Genomic DNA, 16,562 nt, shown 5'->3' on the forward strand with positions numbered 1-16,562 from the left:
TGCAGCTATCCACATATTAGCCTGATCCATGCAGGTTTCTTCTTTTATTCATAACTACTGCAACTTAGCGCCATTTGTACCTTATTATTGGAATTAGTGAAACCATCTCCTTTCTCTCATTATCACCACCACCACCACCACCATCCCACACAAACATGGCACCATACTATACACACACATATTACACTCACCTACACTTAACATATACACATAAGACTCACCTCTCACACATATGCAAGGAAAGGGGATGATTGTACACAGTGGAAGAAAACTTTTTTTGTCTAGGGAGATCTGGGATCTCCCAGTGACTTTACTTTGGTGAAAGTATCATCACATATCAGACAGAATTGTGACTGGATTGAGCATTATGTGGTAGGGGAAACACAGCATGTAATCTTGGATGGGGAGTCACTAAAAGGTGTAAAAGTAATTTCACTTGTGCCTAGGGACATATCTTACAAGGCAGACATTTTGCAGATGATGTTAATGACGTAATATCTGATAACAAGCTGAGCAAATATCCAACCAGATAATATCGATAAATGTTCAGAAATATAAAATTGTTAATTTCATAAAACATGACCACAACATCAATGACTCACAATTGGAACCAGTCAAAGGCAGCAATTCATTGGTAGGATACTGGGAAGATGCTGTCAATCTACAAAGGAGATTGCTACAAAATACTAGTGCAACCCATCCTAGAATTTTTGCCTAATGCGTGGGACTGATGCCCATGGGACTAGCAGATATACAGAACTTATGCAAAGAAGGGCAGTATAAATGGTCATTGGTTTGTTTGACTCAAGAGAGAGCACCATGGAAATGCTGGAAAACCTGAAGATAGATGCCAACTACAATGCAAAAGCCTATTTACAATGTTCCAAGAACAGTACTAAGTGAGGAATCTAGGAATACACTACAGCCTGCAACCTATCACTTCCATAGGGACTGCAAAGATGAGATTAGAATAATTACTGTGCATACAGATGCATTTAAATAGTCATTATTCCTGTGGTATCTGACGAAGCAAGCTCGGATAATTTTAATTCCCTTCTTGTTTTTCCATCTGCCTCCTTAAATTTGTTTTGTTACTTTTAACTACTTACCGTTAACATACGTAAATATAATCTGCATTTTCATAAAAGAGAAAGACTGGCCCTTAGTTTTAAAGAATATAACACCAGATCTAATTTTGTGCTTAGTTTTAGGTATGTAACTGATTTTATAATTTAGTTTGACTATTCCTAGTTAGTATCTTTCAGTATAGGGTGAAATCAGTAATTGTTTCGTAACTTAAATCCTATTGTTGACGTATAAACAAATATAAATTCTGTACTAATTACAAACATTTGAAGGAACAACTAATAGTATTACTAAACAATTTATTTGGCTCTATTTGAAAACATGTTAGCAAAGTCAGCCCTAAATTAATTCCAAAGTAATTAACAGTTTTGTCCAAAGTATTGTTTGCATACTTATATTTGTTACTTTCATGATTTAAACAAATAATTCGGCCTAACTCTTGCAGTAGAAGAAACTGTTAAAAAGAATCAATGTTTCAATGTATTCAGTTAATTTAAGGAGTTAAGTTTTAATTGTTATTTCTGTAAATTAAACATCGAACAATGTGAAGTTTCAGTACCTATTATTGTGAGGATACCTGCAGTAGCGACCAGAAAGATCGCGGGAGGCGCACATCGGCACGGCGCATCACGGACAGTAGTTGCCGCAAGTAGGGTCCCGTCCACCAGAGGGCACGCGAGAATTCGGCCGCGACCTCTGCCGGCGGAACAACAACAACTCAGGCAGCACAGGCCATGCCCAGTCAGTTCACATTAGGAGACAGTTCCCGGTCTATGCTAGGTGAAGTGCGACGGAAAACGTGAACCGTGTTACTACACAATTGGCGATGAGTAGGGTCGTTCTTTCGCGTGTTGCGTCGTTGTTCCGGTTTCGCAGCTTCTCCACGGCATGGAGGGTTTAGTGCGGGTTTTGGTTGAGCAGCAGACGGAGCTCATGGCAACCATGAAACAAGTGCTTCCGGCATTGCTCTCCACACAGTCTGCTCCAGTGCTGTTCCCTCTTCCCTTTCCCCCGTATGACAAGACGGCGGAGGATTGGGACGCATATGAACATCACCTTTGGCAGCATTTCCAGGTGTTTCATGTTGCCGATGCGGAGGTATGTCGTGCTCTTTTCTTGTCTTGGATATCTCCCTCGCTGTATCAAGTTTTGCGGCAGCTAGCGCCGTTGCAGGAACCCTCGTCCTTGTCTTTTGACGCATTGTGTTCATTGCTGTCTTCATATTATCGCCGCCGCACGCATGTTGTGGCGGCTAGGGTCGAGTTCTATCAATGGAAGAAGCAGCCCCATCAGTCTTACCGGGCGTAGGTCGCTACCCTGCACGGTCTTAGTCGCAAGTGTAATTTTGTCATGGAGCAGTCGCGAGAGTCATATGCCCATGTTATGGTGCACGACACCATTGTTCGTTCGGCCCCTGATAGGGAGGTCCGGCAACGGGCCCTGCAGTTAGAAGACCCTTCCCTTGAGGAAGTCCTGTCCATTGCTCAATCGTACGAAGTCTCTCACGCCGCGGGTTAACAGTTGGAAGCGTGGTGCGACGTCGTGGCAGTTCAGGGCGGCACGGCCGCGTCCACTGTGTCCGGGGTGGACGACGTGCAAGCGGTACAATCCGGCCGTGCTCCCGCACGGCACGTAAACAGAGTTCTGGCTGCCGGCCCCTGTTACCGCCCTGTGCGTCATGCTATATACATCATGATCGGTCAGAGTGCCCCCAGCGTTGGGCCGTTTGTCACAGATGTAATAAAAAAGGACACATTGCTAAAGTTTGCCGCTCAGCCTCAAAAGAATCGAAAGAAGTAGGTACAGAGGACATGGATGTTGACATTCAGGAAGTTTCATTGGGCCAGGCTTCCGACGCATCGGCACACAAACTATTTATCGAGGTGTCGGTTCGGTCGCGCCGATTACATCTACAAGTAGATATGGGCACAGCAGTTTCCTTGTTGAATGCACAAACTTACTCCGACCTTGGGTCGCCCCCGTTGGCACCAGTTTACCGGTATCTACGCGGTTATGGTAAACAGTTCATTCCCCTACTGGGTCAATTCGCTACCGACGTTACTTACAAATCAGTCACTCGGCCTATTACTTTTATTGTTGTCAGTGATGCGAGCTCCGCTAACCTTTTTGGCTTGGATGCCTTTCAAGCTTTCAGTTTTTCTATCGCTGACACCATACAGTTGGTCCCCGAAGACGTTCCCTATCAATCATTGGAATCTTTGATCTCTGACTTTCCAGATATCTTTGAGGAGGGCCTGGGGCATGTTTCAGACTTTGAAGCTCACTTAACATTGAAGGCGTCGGCTCGCCCGCATTTTCTACGCACGAGGCAGATCCCCTTGGCTCTCCGCCCTCAGGTAAAAGAAGAGCTAGGCCGGCTGACAGGCCTCGGGGTCATTCTTCCCATTTTTTCTAGTGAATGGGCTTCGCCCCTCGTTATTTTCAGGAAACCCTCGGGAAAATTATGTCTGTGTGGCGATTTCAAGGCCACCATTAATTCCCAATTGGTGGTGGACGCCTATCCCATGCCTCGTGCTGATGAATTGTTCTCCGCTGTGGCGGGAGGCCAATATTTTTCGAACATCGATCTTTCGGAGGCTTATCGTCAGATACCACTTGACGAGGACTCCAAACGGCTGGCAGTTGTCAACACCCCGTTTGGCCTTTACCAATACCAGCAGTTGGCTTTCGGAATATCCAGTGCCCCGGCGATATTCCAGCGTTATCTTGAGCACGTCACGTCGACAATCCCTCATTGTATTAATTACCTGGACGACATAATTGTCACAAGCTGCAGCAAGAAGGAACACTTGCACAACCTTCGCACCCTCTTTCTCAAATTCAGGTCCATGGGCTTGCGTTGCAACCTGTGTAAGTCAAATTTCTTCCAACCGCCCATTGAGTATGTGGGCTACACCATTTCTCGGCATGGCGTCCAGCCACTAGGAAGTTTGGTCCAAGGTATCGTCGACCTTCCGCGGCCCGCTTCGCTGAAGGCGTTACAAGCTTTTTCAGGTAAGATTGCCTATTACCATCGGTTCATTCCCAGGGTTTCCACCATAGCTCGCTCCCTGTACTGCCTTCTGCGCAAGAGTGCTCCTTTTGATTGGTCACCTGCATGCGAGCGAGCGTTCACCTCGTTGAAGGGCCCCTCACGACAGTGCCTTGTTTGGCTACTTTTGACCCCCATAAGCCGTTGGTCCTGGCTACAGATGTTTCGCAGTATGGGGTGGGGTGGTCCTGGCCCATCGCAACACGGATGGCTCCGAGCAGCCACTGGCGTTTGCATCTAAAACACTTAGACTCGCACAGGCCCATTACTCCCAGGTGGAAAAAGGGGCTTTGGCCATTCTCTAGGCTGTTACCAAGTTTCACCCCTTCTTGTATGGCACGAAGTTTCAGTTAATCACTGACCATAAGCCATTAATATCGTTGTTTGGCCCCGCCTCTCAGATTCCGGATAGGGCGGCCCACAGACTACAGCGCTGGGCCTTGTTCCTCTCTAAGTACCATTATGACATTCATTTTCACCCTACCGGACAGCATGCCAACGCAGACTCTCTTTCCCATCTTCCGGTGGGCCCGGATCCTAAGTTCGATCGAGAGGAGATTATGTGTTTTCATTTGGATGTGGCGTCCCGCCAAGCAGTTGATGGCTTCCCGATCACTAGTTCTCGAGTCGCCAAGGAAACGGCTGCTGACCCAGTTCTCCGGCAAGTAGTTCGCCTCGTTCAGCAGGAGTGGTCATCCCGACCTCCAGGCCGGGCCTCGGACCCTCTTCGTAATTATTTTGTTCTACGAGACCGCCTCTCTGTCTTGGAAGGAGTTCTCCTTCTGGCTACCGATGATACAGCTCCTCGCGTGGTTGTTCCTGCAAGTTTGCGACGGGAGGTCCTCACGTTATTACATGAGAGGCACTGGGGTGTTTCCTGTACTAAAACCTTGGCTTGCAGACATGTGTACTGGCCCGGTATTGACAGAGAAATTGAGCACTTGGTGGCCGCCTGTTCCCAGTGTGCGAGCCAACAGGTGTCTCCCAGGTCAGCGTTTTCTTCATGGCCACCTGCAACCCAGGCATGGGAACGTGTTCACACAGATTTTGCGGTCCCGTTTCTCAATGGCTTTTGGCTCGTTGTCATTGATGCTTATTCCCGATTCCCATATGTGGTTCGCTCCTCCTCAACCACTTCAGAAGTTGCAATCCAGGCACTAACAAAAATCTTTTCTGTGGAAGGTCTGCCAGTCACCCTGGTATCGGACAATGGACCTCAGTTTATTTCACAGACCTTCCAGGATTTTTGTAGGCACTTCGGTATTCGAAACGTTTGCTCTTCCCCCTTTCATCCACAATCGAATGGGGAAGCCGAGCGCATGGTGCGCACATTTAAGACACAGATGAGAAAGTATGTGCACAAATTTCCTGCGAAGGAAGCGTTGACGTTTTTCCTGACGGCATACCGGACCACACCGATGGGAGAATGCAGCCCCACAGAGCTCCTGCACGGGCGCCAACCTAGAACTCTGCTGCACCTCCTCCGGCCTGATCCTTGCCAGTCTTCGCAAAACGGAGTGCCCGGCTTTCCACTGGGTATGTCGGTCTGGGCACATGGGTTTGGTCGCAATCCACGTTGGATACCGGCGGTGGTCCTGCGCCGCAATGGCCGCCAGCTCTATACCTTGCAGGCAGGGGACCGGCAGGTATGTCATCACCAAAATCAGCTACGTCCGCGTTTGGGCACCTACCCTCCGACCCCTTGGGCACCAGTGTTGTTTTCTCAGGGGACGCTACTGCCCCATCCCCCTGTGACTTCACCACACTGTGATGGTTCTCAGGCTTGGCAGCCTTCAGTAGCTCCAGCACCGGCATTGCCATCGTTAGAGATGCCCCGGCGAAAGCCGGCCCCCCTCGCCGGCCCAGTTTCTCAGGAGGCTGGTTGACCTGTGGTCGTCCCTTCCCCATCGTCCCCGCCACTGGGTCTTACCCCTCCTGAGGTGGACCAGGATCCGTTCTGTCCTGGGCTCTGGTGGTGGGACGATGGGGGCCTCTTCGTGTGGGTCACTTCCAGTCGTATTCGAAGGTTCCGGCTCGAGGGTTGGCAGATCCCCTCGACTCCAGCATTCCGATGGACATGAAGGTCACCGCTCCTGCACGACGTTCCACTTTCCGACGCAGTGGATCACAGTGGCTTCAGCCCCCGAAGGAGGAGGAGTGCACAGTAGCCACCAGAAAGAGCGCGGGAGGAGCACATTGGCACGGCGCGTCACGGACAGTAGTTGCCGCAAGTAGAGTCCCGTCCACCAGAGGGCACGCGAGAATTCGGCCACGACCTCTTCCAGCGGAACAACAAGAAACAACTCAGGCTGCACGGGCCATGCCCAGTCAGTTCACATCGGGCATACCTAGGAGACAGTTCCCGGTCTACGCTAGGTGAAGTGCGACGGAAGACGTGAACCGTGTTACTACAATACCTAAGGGCCTGATTTTTGGTCACGAGACAGTCAGTCCATGGCTGAGTTTCAGACGAGAAATCTGTGTTGGTTAGAGCAACAACAATGCTTCAACTTAAGGGTGAAATAAGTGTTACACCAATAGACTGTGTGTTAAAACTGACAGTGTCTGCTCCATACGTACTTTTCTATTCTTCAAGAACTGTGAACTTTGTGGATAGGTTTTACTGCTTGTAGATGTTCAATAGCAAACTATTGTAGCAGTATGTGGAGGTTTACCTGCGAACTATTAATGAGGCCTATCAAAAGTTAAACAATTGTGTACTGGCCAAATAACTGTGTATTATTGGGGGGTTGTGAACAGTGAAAGTAAAAGAGAGTGAAATGCAACTGTGCACCTGTCGGCTACATTATTTTCATTAGTCAGTGTCGGAATTACAAATCCCATTTTTCAGCCAGTGTAGCAATGCAGGACATCGACACCGAGGGCAATCAATGAAGAGATAAACAGAAAAGGTGGAACTGCTACAGGTACATATACAAATGGAACAGGAAGACACCCTAAGGCCGGTATTACACTATCAAATTTCTTTGTCCAATATCTTTGTCCAATATCTTTGTCAAAGATATTTGATAGTGTAATAGGGATCTTTGACAAATGTCGTCCAATATTTGATCAAATCTAGGCCGAGGCCGTATATTTGATCAAAGAAATCGCTTGTCTTCTGTTCACTGCAATGCGATATGTTACCACGCGGAGCGCTAGCATCGCTGAAGCGTTCTGTCGTCTGTAGTGTTTTTATAACCATTGCCGGTAAATACAATTGGTGTGTGCCGACAACTACAGAATTAATAGAGATGTCTGAAGCTGATGAGGCGCTTTACAACGTGAGGCACCCTGAATACAAAAATAGATTAAGAAGATTGGAGACCTAACCTGACCTAACCTAACCTAACATAACCCTCTCCTGTAGCAAGGAATCGGAGTGTTATAGTGAGCCTGTCTTCTGAAGATGTAGCAGTTCTTAAGAGAAAATTGTGCTTTGTGATATGAGGATACACTTCATTGAGCACATACAGAAATGTATGCTCATCCATTCTTAAGTAATTGATGTACGACTTGACGTCTTCCACTGTAAGCTCACGTAACAAGTTTTGTTGAATGCTTTTATCGTGTCGTCGTAAAACCCACGGCTTCACCCAGATTAGATTAGTTTTTCGTTCCATAGATCCGTGCTGAGGAGATACTCGTGGATGTGGAACATGACGATTTTTTTTAAGCTGAAATAAAAATACTAATAGTATGAATAAATACAATACATCATTTGTTTCTATTAAAAATTTCGCCAATGGAGTAGAAGGAGTTGGCCAGTAGTAAGTCTTTCAGGCTCCTTTTAAACTGATCTTTATTTCTAACTAAATTTTTTATGTTTCCTGGCAAATTATTGAAGATGAGTGTTCCTGAGTAGTGGACCCCTTTTTGAACTAAACTAAGTGCTTTTAAGTCCTTGTGCAGATCATTTTTGTTCCTGGTATTGTATGTATGAACTGAGTTGTTTGTTGGAAAATAGATATATTATTTACGACAAATTTTATTAAGAAGTAAATATACTGAGAGGCAGTAGTTAGCATACCCAGTTCTTTGAAGAGGTTTCTGCAGGAGGTCCGTGAATTTACTCCACAAATAATACGTATTACACGCTTTTGGACCTTGAAAACGTTTGTTTGACTTCAAGATTTACCCCAAAATATTATCCCATATGGCATTATGGAATGAAAGTATGCAAGCTTTTTCATTTTTATGTTGCCTATGTCTGCTAACACTCGAATTGCAAATACAGATTTGTTAAGGCGTTTCTGCAGTTCTGTGGTGTGCTCCTCCCAACTGAATTTATTATCTAGTTGTAATCCCAGGACTTTTAAGACTGTCAACCTCGTATGTATGGTTCCATTTCCCCCCCCCCCCCCCCACTTCTTTTCCACATGTGCACACAATGCAATTGCAGTACGTAGAACTGCTGCGGTTAATAACAAGTTGTTGTCAGCCATCTTGAACTTTGACGAAAAATTTGATGACAGTGTAATACCCCTTGTAGCGCTACGTCAAAGATCTTTGTCAAATATATTGGACGGAATATTGGATCACATCTTTGATCAAATCTTTGACAAAGAAATTTGATAGTGTAATACCGGCCTAAGATGTGGTACAATGGGAAGTAGCCTCTGCCACGAAATTCACAGCGATTTGCAGAATATAGATATAGACCTGTTTGCAATCTTTGCCTGCTCCCCCACCCTACTATTTTTATCCCTACCTCCTTGATTGACTGCACCTCTCTCCTCCTCCATTTCTATTATCAAATGAGTTTTTTGGTGCCCTAGAATATGACATGTCAGCTTATCTCTCCTTTTAGTCAAACAGTGCAATAAATTTCTTTTCTCCCCAGTTCAATACACACTGCCTAAAATAGCAATGAAATACAAATTCAAACTTCTTTCATGAAAACCTTTTTTAAAGTCATAAGACAGCCTTCTTACAGTCCTATTTGGTATGGATCTCACACACTAGAACAATATTCTAGAACAGGTTTCATGAGTGATTTGTAAGTGATCTCCTTTGTAGACTGATTGCACTTCCCCAGTATTCTACCAATAAACCAAAGTCTGACTGAGCCCTTGTGATCATTCCATTTCATATCCCTACAAAGTGTTACACCTAGGTATTTGTATGAGTTGGCCAATTCCAACAGTGATGCATTGATATTGTAGTCGTAGGATACTACATTTTTTCATTTTGTGAAGTTCACAATTTTATATTTTTGGACATTTTAAGCAATTTGCCAATATTTGCACCACTCTGAAATCTTATCAAGATCTGATGATATTTAAGCAGCTTCTTGGATCGCTTCCACTATCCTGTGCTTCACTAACTATTTGTCTCTAGCATGGAGCAAGGATCTTTTCTAATTTTTTTTTTTTCATTTGGTTCACAGTGAGTTTTGTTATTCACCTTGGAATGTTGTACATTATCCAGATTTGAATTATTTGTCATTATATGCTTTATCATTATATGGATACTACAATGACAGTTAGTTAGTGGATATTTTATACTAGAGCGACAGTGATTAAAAACTTTAGCTGCAACACTGTGCACTCATTTCTGTGGTAAAGGCAACCATAATGTGGAATAATGAATATCTTTTTCCTTCTGGTATTGTAACTATGTACACTGTTGTTTCTTTTGAACTGTAGGGGATTATTTACAAAAAGCTTAACAATGGAATAAATATACTGTGATGCAGTAGTAAGAATGTCCATCTCCGCAAACAGATGTCTATAAGATGATAGTGGGTGAGAACCACACGCCACGCGGGATTAGCCGAGCGGTCTAAGGCGCTGCAGTCATGGACTGTGCGGCTGGTCCCGGCGGAGGTTCGAGTCCTCCCTCAGGCACGGGTGTGTGTGTTTGTCCTTAGGATAATTTAGGTTAAGTAGTGTGTAAGCTTACGGACTGATGACCTTAGTAGTTAATTCCCAAAAGATTTCACACACATTTGGACATTTGAGAACCACACATTATTCGTACAGCAAGGTTTTTAGCAATGAAGACTTTCTTTCTTAAAGTGAGTTACCCCTGGACATTATTCCATATGATATTACTGAATGAAAATATGCAAAATATGTCAACTTACTGATTTGTCTCTCCCCAAGATCTGCGATGATTGTAAGTGCAAATGTGGCCGAACTAAGCTGTTTTAGAAGTTCCATCCTATTTATTATTTCCTCATCATATTATGTGTTACACTTATCATTGTGTAGTACTCCTACATATGCAGAATTGAATATGCGGAGGCTTTTTAAAATTGAGAGTGAGCCCATTCACAGAAAAATAGACAATGATAGTTTCAAGAACTTTGTTACCATTTCTTCTGTTATTGTATGTACGATTGGATTGATTACAATACTGGTGTCATATGCAAAAAGAACTAATTTTGCATGTTGTGTATTAGACGGGAGATCATTTACATGCATGAGGAACAATAGTGGGCCTAAGACTGAGCCTTGGAGAACCCCATACGTGATTTCTGTCCCATCAGAATTATGTCCCTGGACTATCTTAGTTGAATTACTAAGTACAACTTTCTGAATTCTTTTGGTTAGACATTACATTATACATTGGTTGGCATGCCATCCCTCCTATGTAATTTTTGTGAATATCTCACTGAAATTGTAAGTGCTTATTGTAATTTGTCCATCAAAATGTCACTTGCAGTTCCCTACTGAAAAGGTTCTAGCATTTCAGTTACTGACCAAAATGTTCTTTCCACCATAATTTCTGCTTTTAGTAACAGACTAACCGACTGGCAAAGTGCTTTCACTAAAATCCTTACTGGTACTGTAGGACTGGGCCTTTTTTGAAAAAAAGAGAGAGACAAAAGAACAAAGGAAAAGTAAAACACACAAATGTGATATTAAGATCAAAGGAAAAAGAAATCTATTAGCACCAGAAAAACTCCTCAGAACCACAAGTGTTGATGGGCAACTACTGCACAGATAGTTTTCCGGAGAAAATTTATTCTTACAATATCATGCCTTCTGTTTATAATGTCTTCTGAAATATACCAGAGACACTTAGTCCATGTGAAAAACTGACTCTTGAAAACCGAGGCTTAATTGTGTATTTCCTATTAGGCAATGAAATGGTGTGTATACTGATCTTCTTTCCTCTGCACCCTTTTGTAAGTTTAAAATTATAGCATTCCGTCATTAATCAGAACATACAAATATACCTCTCTTTTTACTGAGATCCTTTGCACACTCTGCGCTGACAGCATCCTGGCATTGCGGCCCAGAACAAATTTTTTTCTTATCAAATACTGGCTCAATGGAAACCCATGGTACAGTTTGTGTTCGCTATCACACAAAAGTCTTTTTGGAAATGGATTTTCACAAAAGTGTTCCTCAAGAAGATGATAACAGCAACCAACATTGCACACTGCACTTACATTATTCTCCCTTACAAACAACTGTAGGCAAGCAGGTGCCAGATTGCCACAAGTGTGCAGCCCTGTTAAAAGAATATTACTGCAAGAATCATAGCTACCAAAATGTTCTGTCACAAGGGCAGCTAAATCAGTTTCTTCAGAGATATATGCTGTTGCTTGCTTGTACAAAGCAAATACACCCTCACTGGACTCAAGATTTTCAGTCTCACTCAGTTGCTGATTTTGAGAAGTTGAGGCATCAGCTTGCATCTTAGCTTTCCAATGCTTTCCATGACGAATTTGAGTCTTCTCTGTTTGAGGCTTCTCCAGTTTTATTAAGGCTGGTCTCCAAGCTTTCTGCAAAGATCAGTTCAGAGTAATTACTTTTATATCGAGAATAAATTCAAAATATGGTGGTCAACACTAAAACTAACATAGTATTAATGTTGAAAATCAGCTGTGAAGCTAGGAAACAAACATGAGCATGTTGTTTCTTCACCGAACAAGAACAGTGGAAAAAATAATAATGAAATGGATAGCACAGAATAAAGACAACATGTCACAGATGAGGAAGAATTTAAATTTAAAATCTGAAAGGCAAATATGCAGACTGACTTGATAAATAATAATGATGGAACATAACCACTTATTTTTGAGATGGTATGTTTCACTACATACAGGGTGCCCCTGCAGGAATGGTCAGTGTTCAGGGATATGACAGGAATGACCATTAGCAGCAAAAAAGTCAAGTAAATGGTCTAAAATGCATACTTTAAGAGCTATGAGCACTTCTTCGCCTTTGATACTGTGAAACAAACCTCTTCTACTGCAAGCTCTTTGCTTTCCATCTTTTGGGAGGATGTAATATGTCAAAACAAGGAAAAAAGTCCACAAAACTTGGGCCCTAAACTACATACCTTAAAAGATACGAGCGCTTGTCTATCTTCGCTACTGTGAAAATATATCTCTTCTATCGAACAAGTGCTTATAACTCTTAAGGTATGCATTTTACGGTCCATGTTTACTAGGCTTTTTGGTTCAAATGATGGTTCCTATCATATTCCTGAAATTGACAGTTTCTTCTGGGACACACTGTAAATGCACATGAAAGGTAATGATAAATTTCTGGCTTTTGAACAATAATTGTTCTTCAACACAGATGCAACACAGCATTAACTGATAATTAACTCTATTGCTTCCTCATCCACATGGCAGTTAGGTTGAATTCTGCCCTTGATTCGGTTCCAATTTCAACTTGCTGCAGTTGCTAAATGAAAGTCGAGTGTGGCTGAAGTGAAGTAGTGTTTTCAAGAGTATTATAAATATGGACAGACACAAGTATGAGCAATGTTGCACCATCAAATTTGTGTACAGCTTGGTGAAATTGTTAGACCAGTATAGCACTCTGGTTATGAGGACAGAAACTGTCAGACAGCAAATCTAATAGCCAAAGACACTGATCAATATATATATAATCATTCTGGAAAATAATCAAAACTTCATGGAGATAACCACTGAATGGTGTGTGAAACTAGAAAATTGAAGCTCTTTCAGTACACTGTTGAAAATTATAACAGATTAGATTGGATGCCATTGGTGTGCAACTCAAGATGAATGCAGAATACGTCAATACTGTCATTCACGTAATTTCTTACATAAACAGAGTCTGGGTGCTCCATTTCTTCCACATTCTTTGTGTGGCTAAAATGTGACATCAATATTTGCATCTTGATTGTTTTCCACACTCTAACAGAAAAAGAGCATGAAGAGATAATTAATGGAATTCTAATGCACAACTTCTATCCGTTTTGTTACCTTCACAGCCTGTAATACTGACTACATGAATGAACTGCATTCAAATATCCATAGTCCTCCCCGTCTGGCCCTAATAAGCAAGCACTACTTCCGACTCCTCACTCCACCCCCCCCCCCCCCTCCCAGACCGTGAACCACAGGCCTTGACGTGGGTGGAAAGGCTTGCGTGCCTCAGCGATACAGATAGTAGGTGCAACCACAACGGAGGGGTATCTGTAGAGAGGCCACACAATGTGTGGTCCCTGAGAGGAAAGTAGCCTTTTCAGAAGTTGTAGGGGCAACAGTCTGGATGCTTGACTGATCTGGCCTTGTAACATTAACCAAAATGGCCTTGTTGTGCTGGTACTGCAAGCAGCTGAAAGCAAGAGGAAACTACAACCTTAATTTTTCCCAAGGACATGCAGCTTTATTGTATGGTTAAATGATTATGGCATCCTCTTGGGTAAAATAGTCCCCCATTCGGATCTTCGGGTGGGGACTACTCAGGAGGATGTCATTATCAGGAGAAAGAAAACTGGTGCTCTATGGATCGGAGCGTGGAGTGTCAGATCCCTTCATCAAGCAGGTAGGCTAGAAAATTTAAAAAGGGAAATGGATAGGTTAAAGTTAGATATAGTGGGAATTAGTGAAGTTCGGTGGCAGGAGGAACAAGACTTCTAGTCAGGTGAATACAGGATTATAAATACAAAACTGAATAGGGGTAATGCAGGAGTTGGTTTAATAATGAATTTAAAAAAATAGGAGTGCGGGTAAGCTACTATGAAGAGCATAGTGAACACCTTATTATACCCAAGATAGATAAGAAGCCTACACCTATCGCAGTAGTACAAGTTTATATGCCAACTAGCTCCACAGATGAAGAAGAAATTAAATAAATCTATGATGTGATACAAGAACTTATTCAGATAGTGAAGGGAGACGAAAATTTAGTAGTCATGGGGAACTGTAATTCAATAGCAGAAAGGAAGAGAAGGAAAAGTTGTAGGTGAATATGGAACAGGGTAAGGAATGAAAGAGGAAGCTGTCTGGTAGAATTTTACATAGAGCATAACTTAATTATAGCTAACACTTGATTTAAGAATCATGACAGAAGGTTGTATACGTGGAAGAGGCCTGAAGACACTGAAAAATTTCAGATAGATTATATAATTTTTAGACAGAGATTTAGGAACCAGGTTTTAAATTGGAAGACATATCCAGGGGAAGATATGGACTCTGACCACAATTTATTGGTTACGAACTGTAGATTAAAACTTAAGAAACTGCAAAAAGGTGGCATTTTAAGGCGATGGGACATGGATAAACTGAAAGAACCAGAGGTTGTAGAGAATTTCAGAGAGAGCAATAGGAAAGGATTGACAAGAACGGAGGAAAGAAATACAACACAAGAAGAATGGGTAGCTTTGAGAGATGAAATAGTGAAGGCAGCAGAGGATCAAGTGGGTAAAAAGATAAGGGCTAGTAGAAATTCTTGGGTAACAGAAGAGATATTGAATTTAATTGATGAAGGGAGAAAATATAAAAATGCAGTAAACAAATCAGGCAAAAAGGAATACAAACATCTCAAAAACCTAACTAACCTAAGGACATCACGCACATCCATGCCTGAGGCAGGATTCGAACCTGCGAGCGTAGCAGTCGCGCGGTTCCGGACTGAGCGGCCGGCTAAGCAGGGATGGCTAGAGGACAAATGTAAGGATATAGAGGCATATCTCACTAGGCGGTAAGATAGATACAGCCTACAGGAAAATTAAAGAGACCAGTACTAATATCAAGAGCTCAGATGGGAACTGGTTCTAAGCAAAGAAGGGATAGCAGAAGTGTGGAAGGGTTGGGTTGGGTTGTTTTGGGGAATGAGACTAGACAGCGAGGTCATCGGTCTTATCGGATTAAGGAAGGATAGGGAAGGAAGTCGGCCGTGCCCTTTCAGAGGAACCATTCCGGCATTTGCCTGGAGTGATTTAAGGAAATCACAGAAAACCAAAATCAGGATGACCGGACGCGGGATTGAACCATCATCCTCCCGAATGCGAGTCCAGTGACTAACCACTGCGCCACCTCGCTCGGTAAGTGTGGAAGGAGTATATAGAGAGTCTATACAAGGTTGATGTACTTGAGGGTAATATTATGGAAATGGAAGAGGATGTAGATGAAGATGAAATGGGAGATATGATACTGCGTGAAGAATTTGACAGAGCACTGAAAGATGTAAGTCGAAACAAGGCCCTGGGAGTAGACAACATTCCATTAGAACTACTGATAGCCTAGGGAGAGCCAATCATGACAAAACTCTACCATCTTGCGAGCAAGATGTATGAGACAGGTGAAATACCGTCAGACTTCAAGAAGAATATAATAATTCCAATTACAAAGGAAGCAGGTGTTGACAAGAGTGAAAATTACTGAAATAACAGTTTAATAAGTCACGGCTTCAAAATACTGATATGAATTCTGTAGATACAAATGGAAAAACTGATAGAAGCCAACATCGGGGAAGATTGGTTTGGATTCCGTTGAAATGTTGGACCACGTGAGGCAATACTGACCCTTCGACTTATCTTAGAAGATAGATTAAGGAAAGGCAAACCCACTTTTCTAGCAGACTTAGAGAAAGCTTTTGACAATGTTGACTGGAGTACTCTCTTTCAAATTCTGAAGGTGGCAGGGGTCAATTTACAATTTGTACAGAAACCAGATGACTCTTATTAGAGTCGAGGGGCATGAAAGGGAAGCAGTGGTTGGGAAGGCAGTGAGAAGACAGGGTACTAGCCTATCCCCGATGTTATTCAATCTGTATATTGAGCAAGCAGTGAAGGAAACAAAAGAAAAATTCGGATAAGGAATTAAAATCCATGAAGGAGAAATAAAAACTTTGAGGTTTGCCGATCACATTGTAATTCTTTCATAGGCAGCAAAGGACCTGGAACAGCAGTTGAACAGAATGGACAGTGTCTTGAAAGGAGGATATAAGATGAACATCAACAAAAACAAAATGAGGATAATGGAATGTAATCACATTAAATCAGGTGATGCTGAGGGAATTAGATTAGGAAATGAGACACTTAAAGTAATAGATGAGTTTGTTATTTGGGGAGCAAAATAACTCATGATTGTCGAAGTAGAGAGAATATTAAATGTAGACTGGCAACAGGAAGGAAAGTGTTTCTGAAGAAGAGAAATTTGTTAACTTTGAGTATAGATTTGAGTTTCAGGAAGTCCTTTCTGAAA

At 42.8% G+C, this 16,562-nt stretch overlaps 1 protein-coding gene across 1 annotated transcript in view; it reads right to left on the bottom strand.

Annotated features, from left to right (window-relative positions):
• LOC126260399 (probable methyltransferase-like protein 25) overlaps positions 1–16,562 on the bottom strand; it is an 85,589-nt gene that overhangs the window by 49,613 nt on the left and 19,414 nt on the right. The window contains exon 2 of the mRNA XM_049957728.1: positions 11,325–11,876. Coding sequence (XP_049813685.1) covers positions 11,325–11,876 — 552 coding nt within the window. The remainder of the gene's footprint in view (positions 1–11,324; positions 11,877–16,562) is intronic.

Source organism: Schistocerca nitens, chromosome 1 (assembly GCF_023898315.1).
Source record: "Schistocerca nitens isolate TAMUIC-IGC-003100 chromosome 1, iqSchNite1.1, whole genome shotgun sequence".
NCBI classification, from domain to species: Eukaryota; Metazoa; Arthropoda; class Insecta; order Orthoptera; family Acrididae; genus Schistocerca; species Schistocerca nitens.